At 44.1% G+C, this 17,057-nt stretch overlaps 2 protein-coding genes across 5 annotated transcripts in view; one reads left to right on the top strand and one right to left on the bottom strand.

The window, feature by feature from the left end:
• MAP1B (microtubule associated protein 1B) overlaps window positions 1-15,119 on the top strand; it is a 97,177-nt gene extending 82,058 nt beyond the window's left edge. For both annotated transcript variants that reach the window (XM_017651385.3, XM_017651386.3), the window contains 3 exons: window positions 257-6,764; window positions 9,233-9,471; window positions 10,648-15,119. In XM_017651385.3, coding sequence (XP_017506874.3) covers window positions 257-6,764; window positions 9,233-9,471; window positions 10,648-10,803 — 6,903 coding nt within the window. In that variant the 3' untranslated portion in view covers window positions 10,804-15,119. The remainder of the gene's footprint in view (window positions 1-256; window positions 6,765-9,232; window positions 9,472-10,647) is intronic.
• MRPS27 (mitochondrial ribosomal protein S27) overlaps window positions 12,357-17,057 on the bottom strand; it is a 137,218-nt gene continuing 132,517 nt past the window's right edge. The window contains exons 12-13 of one of the 3 annotated variants that reach the window (XR_012130625.1): window positions 14,269-14,439; window positions 12,357-12,625 (exon numbers count right to left, since the gene is read on the bottom strand). Coding sequence is in view for 2 of the 3 variants with exons in the window: in XM_037026161.2 (XP_036882056.2) it covers window positions 12,491-12,625 (135 nt within the window). In the remaining variant the exon portion in view is untranslated. Of the gene's footprint in view, window positions 12,626-14,268; window positions 14,440-17,057 lie in introns of those variants that run through there. The other 2 variants (XM_037026161.2, XM_073235290.1) reach the window with 2 other exon arrangements.

Here is a 17,057-nt window from a genome sequence, read left to right as displayed (position 1 = left end):
GTGGACCAGGTCTCAGGACAGGTGCCGGCAAGGGAAGGGCTGGTTGAGGCAGAAGGTAGTCAGGGGCGGGTGCGGACAGGACAGAGGCTGCTCATCTACCAGTATGGGAACATTTCAGTATTTACACAACCAGCATCCCAGAAATCAGCCCTATGTGCATCCCACAATCCTATAATAACTAGGAATAAAGGAAGTGATGGCTCAGTGATGACTTAAACTTACTTTTTTGCTTTCTTCTTATTTTTTCAAACATCAGATTGGGGAATTACTGAGTACCACCCATCCTGCCAACAAAGCCAGTTTAACCCTATTCTGTCCCGAGGAAGGGGACTGGAAGAACTCCAATCTTGACAGACACAATCTCCAAGACTTCATCAATATTAAACTCAACTCCGCTTCTATATTGCCGGAAATGGAAGGACTTTCCGAGTTTACCGAGTATCTCTCAGAATCAGTGGAAGTCCCATCTCCCTTTGATATCCTAGAGCCTCCCACATCGGGTGGATTTCTAAAGCTCTCCAAGCCCTGTTGTTACATTTTTCCAGGAGGAAGGGGTGACTCTGCATTGTTTGCAGTGAATGGATTCAATATGCTCATCAACGGAGGATCAGAAAGAAAATCCTGCTTCTGGAAGCTCATCCGACACTTGGACCGAGTGGACTCCATCCTGCTCACCCACATTGGTGATGACAATTTGCCTGGAATAAACAGCATGCTACAGCGGAAAATTGCAGAGCTTGAGGAAGAACAGTCCCAGGGCTCCACCACAAATAGTGACTGGATGAAAAACCTCATCTCTCCTGACTTAGGAGTTGTATTTCTCAACGTACCTGAAAATCTGAAAAACCCCGAGCCAAACATCAAGATGAAGAGAAGCATAGAAGAAGCTTGCTTCACTCTCCAGTACCTAAATAAACTGTCTATGAAGCCAGAACCTCTCTTCAGAAGTGTAGGCAATACCATTGATCCTGTCATTCTTTTCCAAAAAATGGGAGTTGGTAAACTTGAGATGTATGTGCTTAACCCAGTTAAGAGCAGCAAGGAAATGCAGTATTTTATGCAGCAGTGGACTGGCACCAGTAAAGACAAGGCTGAACTGATCCTACCTAATGGTCAAGAAATAGATATCCCAGTTCCCTACTTAACTTCAGTCTCATCTTTGATTGTGTGGCATCCAGCAAACCCGGCAGAGAAAATCATCCGAGTCCTGTTTCCTGGCAACAGCACCCAATACAATATCTTGGAAGGACTGGAAAAGCTCAAACACTTAGACTTCCTGAAACAGCCCCTGGCCACCCAGAAGGATCTAACTGGCCAGGTGGCCACTCCTGCTGTGAAACAAGTAAAGCTGAAACAGAGGGCTGATAGTAGAGAGAGTCTGAAGCCAGCCACAAAACCACTTCCCAGCAAATCTGTTCGAAAGGAGTCTAAAGAAGAAACCCCTGATGTCACAAAAGCTAATCATATGGAAAAGCCACCAAAAGTTGAAAGCAAAGAAAAGGTCACAGTGAAAAAAGACAAGCCAGTGAAAACAGAGACCAAACCTCCGGTGACAGAAAAAGAGGTGCTCAGCAAAGAAGAGCTGCCTCTGGTGAAAGCAGAGGTGGCTGAGAAGCAAGCCACCGATGTCAAATCCAAAGTCACCAAGGAGAAGGCAGTGAAAAAGGAAACAAAGGCGAAATCTGAAGAAAAGAGAGATGAGAAGGAAAAGCCAAAGAAAGAAGTGGCTAAAAAGGAGGAGAAAACACCTGTCAAGAAGGAGGAAAAACCAAAAAAGGAAGAGGTGAAAAAGGAAGTCAAAAAAGAAATCAAGAAAGAAGAGAAAAAAGAACCCAAGAAAGAGGTTAAGAAAGAAACCCCACTGAAGGAAGCCAAGAAGGAATTTAAGAAGGAAGAAAAGAAGGAAATTAAAAAGGAGGAAAAGGAACCCAAAAAAGAAATTAAGAAACTTCCTAAAGACACTAAGAAATTATCTACTTCTCTATCTGAAGCAAAAAAACCAGCTGCGCTAAAACCAAAAGTACCCAAAAAGGAAGAGTCTGCCAAGAAAGATGCTATTGCTGTGGGGAAGCCGAAGGAGAAGGGGAAAATCAAAGTTGTTAAGAAGGAAGGCAAGACCACTGAGGCTGTAGCTGCAGCCGTGGGCACTGTGGCCACCGCGGCAGCCGTGACAGCGGCAGCTGGAGTAGCAACCGCTGGCCCCGCCAAAGAACTCGAAGCTGAGAGGTCCCTCATGTCCTCGCCGGAGGACCTGACCAAGGACTTCGAAGAGTTAAAGGCTGAAGAGGTTGATGTAGCAAAAGATATCAAGCCTCAGCTGGAGCTGATCGAAGACGAAGAGAAGCTAAAAGGAACGGAGCCGGTCGAAGCCTATGTCATCCAGAAAGAGACAGAAGTCATCCAAGGCCCGGCCGAGTCCCCGGACGAGGGGATCACCACCACCGAAGGGGAGGGGGAGTGCGAGCAGACCCCCGAGGAGCTGGAGCCGGCGGGGCGGCAGGGAGCGGATGACATCGAGAAATTTGAAGATGAAGGAGCAGGTTTTGAAGAATCTTCGGAGACTGGAGACTACGAAGAGAAGGCAGAAACCGAGGAGGCTGAGGAGCCGGAAGAGGACGGTGAAGAAAATGTGTGTCTGAGCGCCTCCAAGCACAGCCTCGTGGAGGAGGAGAGTGCGAGGGCTGAGGCAGACGTGCACATCCAGGCAAAGAGGGAGTCTGTGGCCAGCGGTGACGACCGGGCCGAGGAAGACAGGGATGAGGCCGTGGGGAAAGGGGAAGCCGAGGAATCTGAAGAGGAGGGTGATGAGGAGGACAAAGCTGAGGATGCCAGAGAGGAAGAATATGAGCCCGAAAGAGCTGAAGCTGAGGACTATGTGATGGCCGTGGTTGACAAGGCTGCGGGGGCCGGTGGTGCCGAGGATCAGTACGGATTCCTTTCCACGTCAGCCAAGCAACCGGGAGCCCAGGCTCCTGCCCGAGAGCCTGCTTCTTCAATCCATGATGAGACTTTACCCGGAGGCTCGGAAAGTGAGGCCACCGCTTCTGATGAGGAGAATCGAGAAGACCAACCTGAAGAATTCACTGCCACCTCCGGCTACACTCAGTCTACCATTGAGATATCCAGTGAGCCCACCCCGATGGATGAGATGTCTACACCTCGAGACGTGATGAGTGATGAGATCAACAATGAGGAGACGGAGTCCCCATCTCAAGAATTTGTAAACATCACCAAATATGAGTCCTCACTGTATTCTCAGGAATACTCCAAACTTGCAGTTACATCACTTAATGGGTTATCTGAAGGGTCAAAAACAGATGCCACTGATGGGAAAGACTACAGTGTGTCAGCCTCCACTATCTCACCCCCCTCATCCATGGAAGAAGACAAATTTAGCAAATCTGCTCTAAGGGATGCCTACTGCTCTGAAGAGAAAGACGTGAAAGCCAGCGCCACATTGGCAATTAAAGACACCATCTCAGCAGTTTCAGATGAGAAATTTAGTCCGTCCAAGAGTCCATCCCTGAGTCCATCTCCACCATCACCCATAGAAAAGACCCCTCTGGGTGAACGTAGTGTAAACTTTTCTCTAACACCCAATGAGATTAAAGTCTCAGCAGAGGCAGAAGCAGCCCCAGTGTCTCCTGAGGTGACCCAAGAAGCAGTTGAAGAGCATTGTGCTAGTCCTGAGGATAAGACGCTGGAAGTCGTGTCTCCATCTCAGTCTGTCACTGGCAGTGCTGGCCACACACCTTACTACCAGTCTCCCACTGATGAGAAATCTAGTCACCTCCCCACAGAAGTCATTGAAAAACCACCAGCAGTTCCAGTGAGTTTTGAATTCAGTGATGCCAAAGATGAGAATGAAAGGGTTTCCATAAGCCCCATGGATGAGCCTGTGCCTGACTCAGAGTCTCCTATTGAAAAAGTTCTGTCTCCTTTACGGAGCCCTCCCCTAATTGGATCAGAGTCTGCATATGAAGGTTTTCTAGGTGCTGAAGACAAGGCTATTGGTAGGTGTGCTGAAAGCCCCTTTGAAGGAAAGAATGGAAAAGAAGGCTTTCCAGACCAAACAAGTCCAGTTTCTGACATGATTTCTACTGATCCTTTCCAAGACAAAGAGGAAGGGAAAAGCACAGACTTTATACCAATAAAGGAAGACTTTGGTCAAGAAAAGAAAACTGACGATGTTGAAGCCACGAGTTCTCAACCAGGGCTGGCTTTATATGAAAGGAAGTTAGGAGGAGATCTTTCTCCTACACAAATAGACGTCAGTCAGTTTGGATCTTTTAAAGAAGACACTAAGATGTCCATTTCTGAAGGCACTGTCTCAGACAAGTCAGCAACACCTGTAGATGAGGGTGTGGCGGAAGATACATACTCTCATATGGAGGGTGTGGCCTCAGTCTCCACAGCTTCTGTGGCTACCAGCTCATTTCCAGAGCCAACAACAGATGATGTATCCCCTTCTCTGCATGCTGAGGTTGGCTCCCCTCATTCCACAGAGGTAGATGACTCACTTTCAGTGTCTGTTGTGCAAACACCTACCACTTTCCAGGAAACAGAAATGTCTCCATCTAAAGAAGAATGTCCAAGACCAATGTCAATATCTCCACCAGATTTCTCCCCTAAAACAGCTAAATCCAGGACACCAGTTCAAGACTACAGATCTGAACAATCCTCGATGTCTATTGAATTTGGCCAAGAGTCCCCTGAGCACTCTCTTGCTATGGACTTCAGTCGACAGTCTCCAGATCACCCTACAGTGGGTGCAAGTATGCTTCATATCACTGAAAATGGGCCAACTGAGGTAGACTACAGTCCTTCTGACATGCAGGACTCTAGTTTATCACATAAGATGCCACCAATGGAGGAAACATCCTATACCCAAGATAATGATCTTTCTGAGCTCATCTCAGTGTCTCAGGTCGAGGCCTCCCCATCCACGTCTTCTGCACATACTCCTTCTCAGATAGCTTCTCCTCTCCAGGAAGATACTCTATCTGATGTCATTCCTCCCAGAGATATATCTTTATATGCCTCACTCACCTCCGAAAAAGTGCAAAGTCTGGAAGGAGAGAAGCTCTCACCAAAATCTGATATCTCTCCACTTACTCCAAGGGAGTCCTCTCCTTTATATTCACCTAGTTTTTCAGATTCTACCTCTGCAGTCAAAGAGAACATTGCAGCTTGCCACACTTCCTCTTCTCCACCAATGGATGCAGCATCTGCAGAGCCTTATGGCTTCCGTGCCTCAATGTTATTTGATACAATGCAACACCATCTAGCCTTGAGTAGAGATTTGGCCACATCTGGTGTGGAGGACAGTGGGGGTAAGACACCTGGTGACTTCAGCTATGCCTATCGAAAGCCTGAAAAAACAATTAGGTCCCCAGACGAGGAAAGTTATGAATATGAGTCTTATGAGAAAACTGCCCGGACCCCAGATGTGAGTGGCTTTTACTATGAGAAAATGGAGAAAACCACAAAATCCCCATGTGACAGTGGCTACTCATATGAGACCATTGAGAAAACCACCAAGATTCCTGAAGACGTTGGCTATGCCTATGAAATTACTGAGAAGACCACACGGACCCCTGAAGAGGGTGAGTACTCATATGAGATAAGTGAGAAGACCATAAGGACCCCTGAAGTGAGTGGTTACAGCTATGAAAAGACTGAGAGGTCTAGAAGGTTCCTGGATGACATCAGCAATGGCTATGATGACTCTGGAGATGGTAGCCACATGCTTGAGGCCACACATACCGGCTACTCTTTTGAGACCCCTGAGAAAACGGCCAGTTTCCCCGAGTCTGCAAGTTACTCTTATGAGACACCTGCAACAACTCTCCGCACCCCGGATGCCTCCACATACTGTTATGAGACAGCACAGAACATCACTGGAGCCCCACAGGTAACACCATGTTCCTATGAGACCTCAGACCTGTGCTACTCTGAAGAAAAGTCCCCCCCAGAGGCCCGCCAGGACGTTGACTTATGCCTCGTGTCCTCCTGTGAATACAAGCATCCCAAGACAGAGCTTTCCCCCTCTTTCATTAATCCCAATCCTCTTGAGTGGTTTGCCAGTGAAGAGCCAACTGAAGAATCTGAGAAGCCCCTCACCCAATCAGGGGGAGCCCCACCGCCTCCAGGAGGAAAGCCACAGGGGCGACAATGTGATGAAACCCCTCCGACATCTGTCAGCGAGTCAGCCCCATCCCAGACTGACTCCGATGTGCCCCCGGAGACTGAAGAGTGCCCCTCCATCACAGCTGATGCAAATATCGACTCAGAAGATGAATCAGAAACCATCCCCACAGACAAAACAGTTACCTACAAACACATGGATCCCCCTCCGGCCCCCATGCAGGACCGCAGCCCTTCTCCACGCCACCCTGATGTGTCCATGATGGATCCAGAGGCCTTGGCCATTGAGCAGAACCTGGGCAAAGCTCTGAAGAAAGACCTGAAAGAGAAGACCAAAACCAAAAAGCCAGGTGCAAAGACCAAGTCATCCTCACCTGTCAAAAAGGGTGACGGGAAGTCTAAGCCCTCTGTGGCTTCACCAAAACCAGCAGGCTTGAAAGAATCCTCAGATAAGGTGTCCAGAGTAGCTTCTCCTAAGAAGAAGGAATCAGTGGAAAAAGCAACAAAGACCACCACCACTCCTGAGGTCAAAGCCACACGTGGAGAAGAGAAAGACAAGGAGACCAAGAATGCTGCCAATGCCTCCACATCCAAGTCAGTAAAGACAGCAACTGCAGGTAGGTGGAAGGTGCCAGCATTCTGACTCAGGCCTCAACTGTTCCACTTTGCGCTGGAGCCTTTGAGTTTCCATTTGACTTTGGACTGGGAAGGTGAGAGAGCACAGCTTGATGCTGTCCCTTCCCTTTACTGTTCCATTCTGCCAGAAGGTATAGATCTCAGCCAATGTGGCCCATAGGCCTGGGGGTAGCTCAGCATATGGCCCAGAGAGGCTCTGATTCACTGGATGGCAACTCTTGGGTTTGCTCTTCTGTAACACAGCGACCACAGCCTTGTTCTGTATCTTCAGAACCAAGGATGTGTGTTTCAGGCTTCTCTGGAAGACTCGGTTGGCATTGCCTTCAGCCATCCTGGCCCCAGAATCAAGCTGAGGTGACATATGCCAGGAGTTCCCAAAGGCCTACAGAGAACCCAGTTCCAAGCCAAGCCTGGAATGATCACTGTAGGCATAAGATTTAGGTTCTGTTTTTTTATTAAAATATTTTAAAAATAAAGTCATAACATTTTAAAATAAAAAGTTATCACATTTTTAATTAAAAAGAATGACGAGGCTAGAGCAACATCCCTAGTAAAGGCAATGCTGTGTTTTCTCATCAGCCAACAAGTACTGTGATTTCCCTTGACCAGTGGGTACCCAGCACACATTGACTGGAAGAAACACAATGACGGCTCTTCTTATCCCCACGGTCTCATTAACAGAGACTCAATTCTATTTCAGAATGAAATTCTACTTGTCAGGAGCAGATATTCCTGACTTCTGTTCATTCCTGGTTTGATCCCAAATCCCAGATTTATCAGGTTCTAAGCAATGACCTGGGTTTTTGACAGAACAGGTCTTTGACAGTCCAGCCTCTTTTTGTTGTTTCAAACCAATCCAAGGGATTTGCATTAATGCATTTTATTTGCTTAATGTGGTCATTCAGAGATTTCCAACCACAGTTCACCAAGTAATATAAACCGACCCAAACATATAAAGCAGAAAATAATCTAAATAACATTTCCTTGATGTATTAGGGAAAACCCGATAGATGAACCTGGGGACTCTAAAATGAAGTACTTTTATAATTTTTATAATTAAAAATTCAGCATTCCTATATTTTTATAATTAAAATTCAGTATAATTTAGGAAGTATTACTTATAGCTCCTGAGTTTTACTTTGAGGAACATGGAGGATCAATTTCAAGACTCAGTTCTCCTCAGACTTTCTTTTTATATGCTTGTAAAACACAAACTGAATTTGTTCTTTTTTGAGAATTAATGGGAAACCAGCAGGTAATTAAACCTCTTGGTCTGAAAGCACTTAGGAGAAAACATTAAATCCATTCGGATACAAGCCCCCTGAAATTTCCTTCCAAACTTGCCAAACATACACAGTCTAGCCCACACAATTGATTTTTTAAAACCTTTTTTTGTCATTTAAAGAAGTAATTTTAAGGCAAAGTAATAAAGGTGAGTTAATTTGAATTTACTTTGAAGATGCTTTTCCATTAGATTTCTAAAAAGACACAATTGCAGTACTGATTTTTAAAACAAACCTGGGTCAACTTCCAACAGCTCGCTCGGTTTGCGTTTCTATGAGCAACATTGATTTGGTGTGGAGTGGTTTAATGCAAGGAAAAGAGCAGACATTTTCAATTATCAGAAGAGCTGTGACTCACAAACTTCTGTTGTGTGTTGGAATTCTTTGGAAGGCTTACACGTGGATATTTTGAGGGCTTTTGAGGGAATTTTGACAGACAGATGCTTCTTTCCCCAGAAGGGTATCTGCTGGTTGGCTAGAGAAAGCCTGGTCTTTCTGACCTTCCTCTTGCCAAAGTTTGGTAACTAGTCTTGTCTAGGAAGCGATGCCTCCCTTTTCAGAGTACAATGCTAAGGAAAGGGTACAGTGTTTCAACCATTTTTTGAATGAAGTTGAGGTGCTGAGGGCCTTGGGAATCATGTCAAGTTAAGGCCTGAACCATTTACTAGGTCAGATGTTAGGACATTATATTCAGCTGTGGGCACAATTGCTCTCAGATGAGATCTAATATGGATTCCTAACATTGCTGAACTATGGTTTACTAAGTGCAAATGTTTCCCCTTGACTTTTGCATCTTAGATCACTTTTCCAGTTAAGATGCATATTATCAGCTCATTTAGGAGGAGCATTATTTTCTAGTTCCATCTCTTGGGAAGGTCTTGAAACTCTTCTTACTTCCTAATGGGTTGTCCACAAAGGGAAAGCATCCCATTCTTCATTTCTCCTGTTGAGATGGTAAACCACCACGTTGTATTTTTTTCAATTGCCAGTGTTAAATGTCCTGTACCAGAGAGAGGGGAATGCATGCCACCCCACTCTATCTCTCCCCCTTTCCCCTTTGCATGTCCTAGAGGACCTTTTTATGGATGAGTAGGGAGGGTCTCCTGGACCTGAGGGTCTCTTTCCATTCCTGTGATCCTGGCTTTCTCTTTGTTTATTTACCAAAGGACCAGGAACCACCAAGACGGCTAAGCCCTCAGCTGTGCCTCCAGGCCCCCCAGTGTATTTGGACCTGTGCTATATTCCCAACCACAGCAATAGTAAGAATGTTGACGTCGAATTTTTCAAGAGAGTGAGGTCGTCCTATTACGTGGTGAGTGGGAATGACCCTGCTGCTGAGGAGCCCAGCCGGGCCGTCCTGGATGCCTTGTTGGATGGGAAGGCCCAGTGGGGCAGCAACATGCAGGTAAGAGCCCCAGGACAGTGTCTGCATGCGTCTGGGCCCAGAGGCAGAGGGAAAGAATCGTGTTTAAAGAGGTATTGTTGTGACTGTGGGTCCACATAAGGTGCCCAATGGATCCATCACACATGAAATATCCTGGGGATGAAGTGGATTTCACACACAGAAGATAAGTCTAAAATATTATTCTTGGCACCAGCCATCACCATGGCCTGGAAGGAAAGCCACTTTACCACCCTAAGGCATAATTCACTGATCTGCAAAATGAGCCTAAGAGTCCTTGCCCTTCCCCCTAATCTGTGCATATGTGCCTGTGAATCAAACTGGTCACATCTGCATGTGAGAGCTGCTAAGGAGCTGTCTTTACTCCTTTGTATTTCAGAAATAGACCAAAGCTAGGAACATGGCCATTTAGAAAATCAAATGCCCATGTGAAATTTCACCGAGAAGCATTGCTAAAAATGGTCCCCAGGACACCTCTAACTCACAAACATCATGACTGGTCATAAACCACTTTTTATTATTTTGGTTGAGATCTTTGCTTATCTGAGTTTTACTTGTGGTTCGGCAGTCACCTAGTAAACTGTGTTTGCATAATTTTAAGTAGATTTAATTGTTAATCATATGTAATCTCATGAGAAACACCCATGGCTGCTTAATGAATACTAGACAGAATAGTTACTATTCAGACCGGTACCCAACCACCCACTCAGCCCCATTTCTCCATCCCCAACCACATGCACAAATTAAAAGATACAAATCTTTGTTCTTAGGACCAAATGTTAGTTACACACAAATACAGGGCTTTGAGCTGCAATAACTAAAGCTCCTTTAATTAAGTATCTTTCATGCAAAACTTCCTGGTGTGTTAAAGGAAATACAAGAAATTCCACCTTAACAGAAGCACTTCTTAACACTAAAGATTTGAACTAATTGACTCGTCATTAGTTGCTTTTGGTTCCAGCCTTTAACTCCCCCAAAAAACTTCATTTTTTGCAGCATTATTCTGCTTTGTAGAAAAATGTAGTTTGATAAGTCCTTTGCATTTCTTGAGGAAAATAGAAAAATTTCTTTTTTTCCCCTTTTGTCTTCAAATGGTTTAATTAATACCTTACTGTTGTTCTATTTTTTCATTTGCTTTCTGGCTCTGCCCTTAAACAGCTATTTTTTCTCTCCGTGCAGGTGACCCTGATCCCGACTCATGACTCTGAAGTGATGAGGGAATGGTACCAGGAGACCCATGAGAAACAGCAAGACCTCAACATCATGGTCTTAGCAAGCAGCAGTACAGTGGTTATGCAAGATGAATCCTTCCCTGCATGCAAGATTGAACTGTAAAAACCAAGACCAGCCACACCATAGATTTGAACTTTGTTTCCAGAAATTCTTCAATTTGAAATCACCTTTTCTAAAAAGTCAATTGATCTAATAAGTCGCTGAACTATTTACCTGCCAAATGCTATATTGTGTCATGGTGATGCAAGTCACTAATATTTCTTAGTTTTTGCTGTTGCTAAGGGAAGTAACAGTATTCTCATACTAGGGTTCAAGTTACTGCAAAATTACCTACCCCAGTTCACCTCTGCTGAAATTTGGAAACCATGCACCTGCAAACCCAGCTGACTTCCGTTAGGTTGAGGCATTTGTCTTAGACAGAGAGAGAGAGAGAGAGAGAGAGAGAGAGAGAGAGAGAGAGAGATAGAGAGAGGGAGAGCGAGTACACAACGAGAGAGAGAACCAGAGAGGGGGTGGGAGAGAGGACTGAGAAAGCGACAGAATGCAAGTGAAGGAGATGTAATGGTAGAGAGTGCTGGTGAGATACCCAGAGAAAGAGAGAGAGAGCAGGGTGGGGTAAGAAGGAAAAAAATAACCCACGGTTAAGGCTGTATTTTCTCAGGCAGTCTGTATTCTATAGTCTACACAGGCAAAGTTTCAACTTGTGTCAGAATCATCAAAAAGGGTTTAATATTCTAAACAATGTTAGCTGAAAGAAAACAAAAGGAACAAAACCTGCAATGAGGTCATGTGAGATTTTTACGCCTTAATGAAGCTTCATTTGAAGGCTGCACACTGACATCACATAGTGCATGTAGACTGGCCAGGCAAGTGGGCTGAACCCCATTCAGAGCTCTCAGACTCTTCCAACACACAAGCAGATTGATCTAAGGCATGCTCCCAGCATTTGTGCACCAAGTTAGTCCACTGAGTCAATTCACCTGCATGCGGAAACACCCAGGGCCATCCCAATTAACAAGCAAATACCAAAGCGGTTGGGAGTACATATGGTAGACAATATGCCTTAGAAAGTGACTTGAATGTACAAAGATACTTGATGCACTTATTTTTTAATGTGAGACAGCAAGTTTATAAAACATCCGTGTAGGATTCTAGATACTCCAGTTAAAGGAGCCTGTGTGTGCGCGTGTGGGGTATTAGAAACTGATCTGATGGGTGCAGCGGTTTGATGCTGAGTCGTGCGTGTTGAATACCACCTCGCTGCACCTGTGGTCCTCAGCCAAACTAGCTGAGCCTTTTGTAGCTTCTTTACTGCTGCCAGTTCAATATTGAGATGGCTTTGCTGAGCAGAACTGGGAAAACTGAATCTTATGGTGGAAGAGGTTCTCAGCAAGTGTACAGTATTTACCTTCCTTTGTCTTACATTGGCTTCTTTTTTTTAATTTTCCATTAATTTCAGCATAATTATGGGAACAAATGTACAGAATTTTTTTTTAGCTAAGTGAGAATTTTTCATAGATGACCTTTTTAACAAATGTTTTCATTTACAGGAAAATGCAAAGAAAATTTTCAAGTGACAGTCTTTTTTTTTAAGTGTTTCATAAGACAAAAAAATAATGAATAATGTTTTTTGAAGTTCTGGTGAGACTGAAGTCTGATAATACAGTAAGAATATTTATTAAAATCCCCATAACTACCAGTAATAGTGATACCTTCCACCCCTTGATTCCCTAAACATAAAAGTCTTGAGTATGTATTATTTGAGAGTGGGGGAGAATGGCATGGTATGCTACTTGTCCAGGCCTTTCTTCACAGGTGTATCACCCAGTGGTATCCTACATAATTCTTTCAAGATCTTCAACCATGAGATGAAAGAGCCAAGTTCAAAGAACGCTAGCAAAAAGCTGCTTTGGGATTTTCTTTTCTGGAAAAAAAAGAGAAAGAAATAATGCATTGAAAGCAAATGAATTCCCAACTCCTACAGTGCATTATGTTGAGTTCAGGGATCATTTCCATCATTGTCATCTTTGAACTATGAACTATGAACCTGGGACACTGACACCAAGTTTCAAGTTGTAGATCAATGCACCCGGCATTCAGATGGGGCAAACTTCTCAGTGACAGCCGTGCTCTGCTCTGTCACGCTGGGTTTCCTGCAGACTCTAAGATCTACGGAGTAGTGAACAGTGACCTCATTTTATTTTCTATGTTAGTTATTTATTTCAAAATTAACATTTTAGTTTATTTTTGTCTGATAAGTGTATGTTTTGCACTGCTAACTACTATGAGGGTTTCAACAATGCTTCTTCAGGGTCCCTCACTGAGGACCTGTGCAGTCTACTTAATGCTGTGAATTACATTTTTCAAATGTTTAATTTTTAAAAAAATTAATATTCTATTTTTTTTAGGCTTCTCTAGAGATGCAGCTTTTATTTATTACCCCATTTCTTTCAAGTACTTCCAAATAACACATTGATAAAGGGTACAAAAAATTAACACACAATGGAAAACTCACTGTGACAAAAATGGATTTCACAGAGTATAAACTCATGGACTTCAAGCTTATTTTATGAGACAACCTAGATACTCAAGATAATTATTTAATGGTTAGTTGTTAAGTTGAGTTGGCTGGGTCCACATAATGCATGGGAAAAGAAATAGATTTCCAGCCTTTTTGCCAAATCGATACCTCTGGTTGATTTTTCTTTGATAGAAGTTGGAATTATTTTCTAATTTCCCCCAATGAAATTTAACGTGTGCATTTTCCTTTTTTAAAAAATGCAAACATTTTGGAGAATTATAGCCAATCTTCAATTATAGCCATTATATCCCACTCCTTTTTCTTTTTTCTTTTTCCTTGTATGCAGTGGGATTTAATGGTAAAATCCACAGAAGCTGTCACTGGTTAGCTGGCTCTTTTTCCTATGAAATATATCCGCATCGTTCTCCGTCCATTGTTCCTCAGTGATGACCACAGAGCCCGAGTATACCAGGAGAATCAATATTGCATTACAGGTTGCTCCTGTCCTTCCAGACACCTTTCCTACCCATGTGACTAACCTAATTTTGCTAGTTCCATAAACACACATTACTTAGTTTAGTAACAGCCATCACAATGTACCATGTACATTTATGGTGAGAGCTAAAGATTGACACAGACTTCTAGGAGCTTTATTCATACTGATGACTTAATCTGATTGTATAGATTGAATATTTGAGTGGAAAGAATTGACACTCTGTTGAAAGGATGGGACTCCACGGAGAGAGCAGTCATCATGACCTTTTCGGTAGTATTCTTAAGCAAAATTCTACAGACACTAAATGTTAGAGATGATCCTCCATTTTGAATTTTAACTAATTCTGCCCCCTTTCTCAAAACCCGACCCCCTTGCATGCTTTCTCAGTCTTGTGGTGGGACTGGATACAATGACTGACTCCCCCAGCCCCTGCCCTGCACCCCAATGCCATTTCCCATGGAGTTCCAAAAGATGTTTTTTTTCTTAACCTTAACATAGTGAATGGTTTCCCCAGTGTATATGAATGTTTTAAATGTCTCCAATAGCTTACGCAATTTAGGAGCTTTTCAATATTCGTTCGATAAGATTCAGCCATTTGCTAATGGAAATTTTACCACCTTCCATTTTCCGATACCAAATTTCAGCTCTCAGGAGCTGCTCTATGATCCCGAAGCCGCTCTTCTTGCCTCCCTCTAGTCACCTGTCACAGGAGGTTCTTGCTCTGTAATGATAATGTGAATCAGCTTAATAACTCTTTTTTGTGCTTCAGATTTAGAAGATCCTGTTTCCATTCAAAAGGAATTGTACGCTTTTACCTTTTAACCAACTGAACAACACATCAAAAGCAGTCTAGGGATGAGCATTTCTTTGAAAGCAATTAGGTTATTCACCTGGTATTAAAACTATTTACTATTTTTTAAAAATCTGTGACTTTATTCATGAAAAAAGGCAGCATCAAAAACTGAAAAGGAAGGGAAAAAAACAAATAGCTTCTCTGCACTCGTTTGGAGCTCCCCAAAACAGGAGCCATCGAGGTGAGGCACGGAGGCGGGCTGCCCTTTGGGAACACGGGCCGCGAGGCAAAGTGGTGCCCCGGCGCCGCACGCAGCCCTTCTCTTTCTGACCCTGACAAGAAGTGGTCTGGAGCCTGGCTGAGAAGCACGTCCCACTCCTCTCTCGTTCTGAATGGTGTTTGTGTCAGTCTGCAGCTGTGTATGGTATGTCTTATAATCCTGCATCACTTCTATCCTATCCAGTCATATCTAATGTAGAAAATTAGTTTTCAGTGAAAGTAATATGTAGTGCTTTTATGATATTTGTGTGCAATATCCCCTCTTCCATTGAGGATATTTGATGTAAAAGAAAAAAACAGTTCCACAATAAAATACAAACGTGGCGGAAGTTCTCGTTTGCGCTGTGCTTTCGTTTGTGTTGCCGAGTTGGGCTCCTCGGGCGTCGGAATTTGCCACCCCCTGGGCGTTCTCACTCAGGGTGATTGTGTTCTTTTCAGAGTGGGCCCCCTGGCTTCGGGCAAACTTTGGAGAGGGCCCTGCTACTATTCTAATAACTATTACCTTGTTATCTTTTAATAACCCGTTTCTAAGGGATCTAAGGGCAGAAACTGGGTGGTGAGTTAAAGGAAGCTATCGGGAGGGTTTTGGTTTCCTACGCAATCCACAATATAAACCCAAAACCAGGTTTTAATCCTAGCTCTGCTACACCTGGCTGTGTGATCGGTCACCTTTCTGTCTGGAGTTCCTTTTCTCAGCTATAAATGAGAGGGTCTGATACGATGGTCAAATTGGATGGTGCCTCCCATAGCTACTTTCTGGGGCTCTACAAAGTCATCATACTCAGTAATTACATCCAATACCTCACTCCCTCTTGGTTTCTTGCTCGGTTACAGAATAAGCTCTATACAACTAACAGAAAACACGAGATCTGACGACACCCAGGACCTAGATGCTGTTTAGGAGAAGTGATGATGACTAACAGGAGTATCTGAAAACAGGAAGAATTCCTCTTAGTCATTCAAATGATTACCCACCGTTCCTTCACTCTATACCCAACAGGGGGTAATACTGTGGAATTAAAGGTGAATAAAATGTGTTGCCCTAACAGACTGGGGTCACAGGGGCCCCCAAAATTCAGGGGTGAGCTGTGACCACAGGGGAAGGTCCAGAAAGTGATGTCTAAACTGAGACCTGGAGTGTGTGTGTGTGTGTGTGTGTGTGTGTGTGTGTGTGTGTGTGTGTGCTGGGGGGTGGGGGGCAGTTCCGGGCAGAGGCAACAGCTCACAGGCTCAATGGAGAGGGCGCTGGCCCCGGACTGCTCAGAGTGGCAGAGTGTGGAGGGAGGTCCTGGCACCTCAGTTATCCTCCCTATGGCCACAGAAAATGTGCCCGGGGTGCTCAATAGTGTTCCAGTACCTGGCCCCGCCTGTCTTCAGAGATGCCCCTTTGGTGTCTAAAGGCATTGCAGCCTGTCCTCAGTCATGATGTCCCTTTGTTACTACACACACTCTTTTTGATCTTACATTGTGCCTCCAAACCATGGGGTTTCTCTGACCAGGCCCTTACTGGAGTCACTCTTTGCCAAGAGGGATCTGAAATCCCTACATAAATTAGAGTGTTAAGCATGTGAAAACTCAGGTGGGAAATTAACACCAAGAGATTTTAATTCCATCAGACCAAACTTAAATAAATAAGCTGTCTTCTATTCCACTGCCCAAATATTCAGTTCCAGGAAGTCTTTCTGGCCTAAACCTAGGGTGACTGACCATCTGGCCTTACCCAACACTGCCCTGGTTTTAGTGCTAAAGTCCTATGTCCCAGGAGACCCCTTAGCCCCAGGGAAGCCCTACCTGAATCCTTCCTTGGGTTTATATCCCATTGCCTCCAGACCTAGGCACAACAGAGATGGGCGAGAGTTCATCCCTTGCAGGCAGTCTTTTTTCTATACATTGGAGGTAGCTTTTCTTCAGTTTCTTTTTGCCTGTCTTCCAAACCAACAAAGGTCTGTTCATGTACTGTGAGTACATTTTCTCTCTGTAATTGTACTGCTCATTCTGAAGGCTTCGGTGTCTACAATGATCTTTCAACACCCTCCTGACTCATGAATTTTTGGCCTCTTGCATAATCCCAGATCACTATATACTCTTTGATCTTATACTGTACATCTTGAAAATTCATTGGAACCATATATGCAGATTGATTATGGTCACACCCAGTTCCTTTAATATGAGCAGTTCTTCTGGCTAATTCTCTGGGGGTTACTGGCAACATTTTCACATATGATGGAATATCATCATGGGGCCTGGTTCATGGGGTGATAGTTCCA

This window comes from Manis javanica, chromosome 1, assembly GCF_040802235.1.
Source record: "Manis javanica isolate MJ-LG chromosome 1, MJ_LKY, whole genome shotgun sequence".
NCBI lineage: Eukaryota > Metazoa > Chordata > Mammalia > Pholidota > Manidae > Manis > Manis javanica.
Note: the sequence above shows the minus strand (reverse complement) of the source record. Positions and strands in the feature narration are given on the sequence as shown.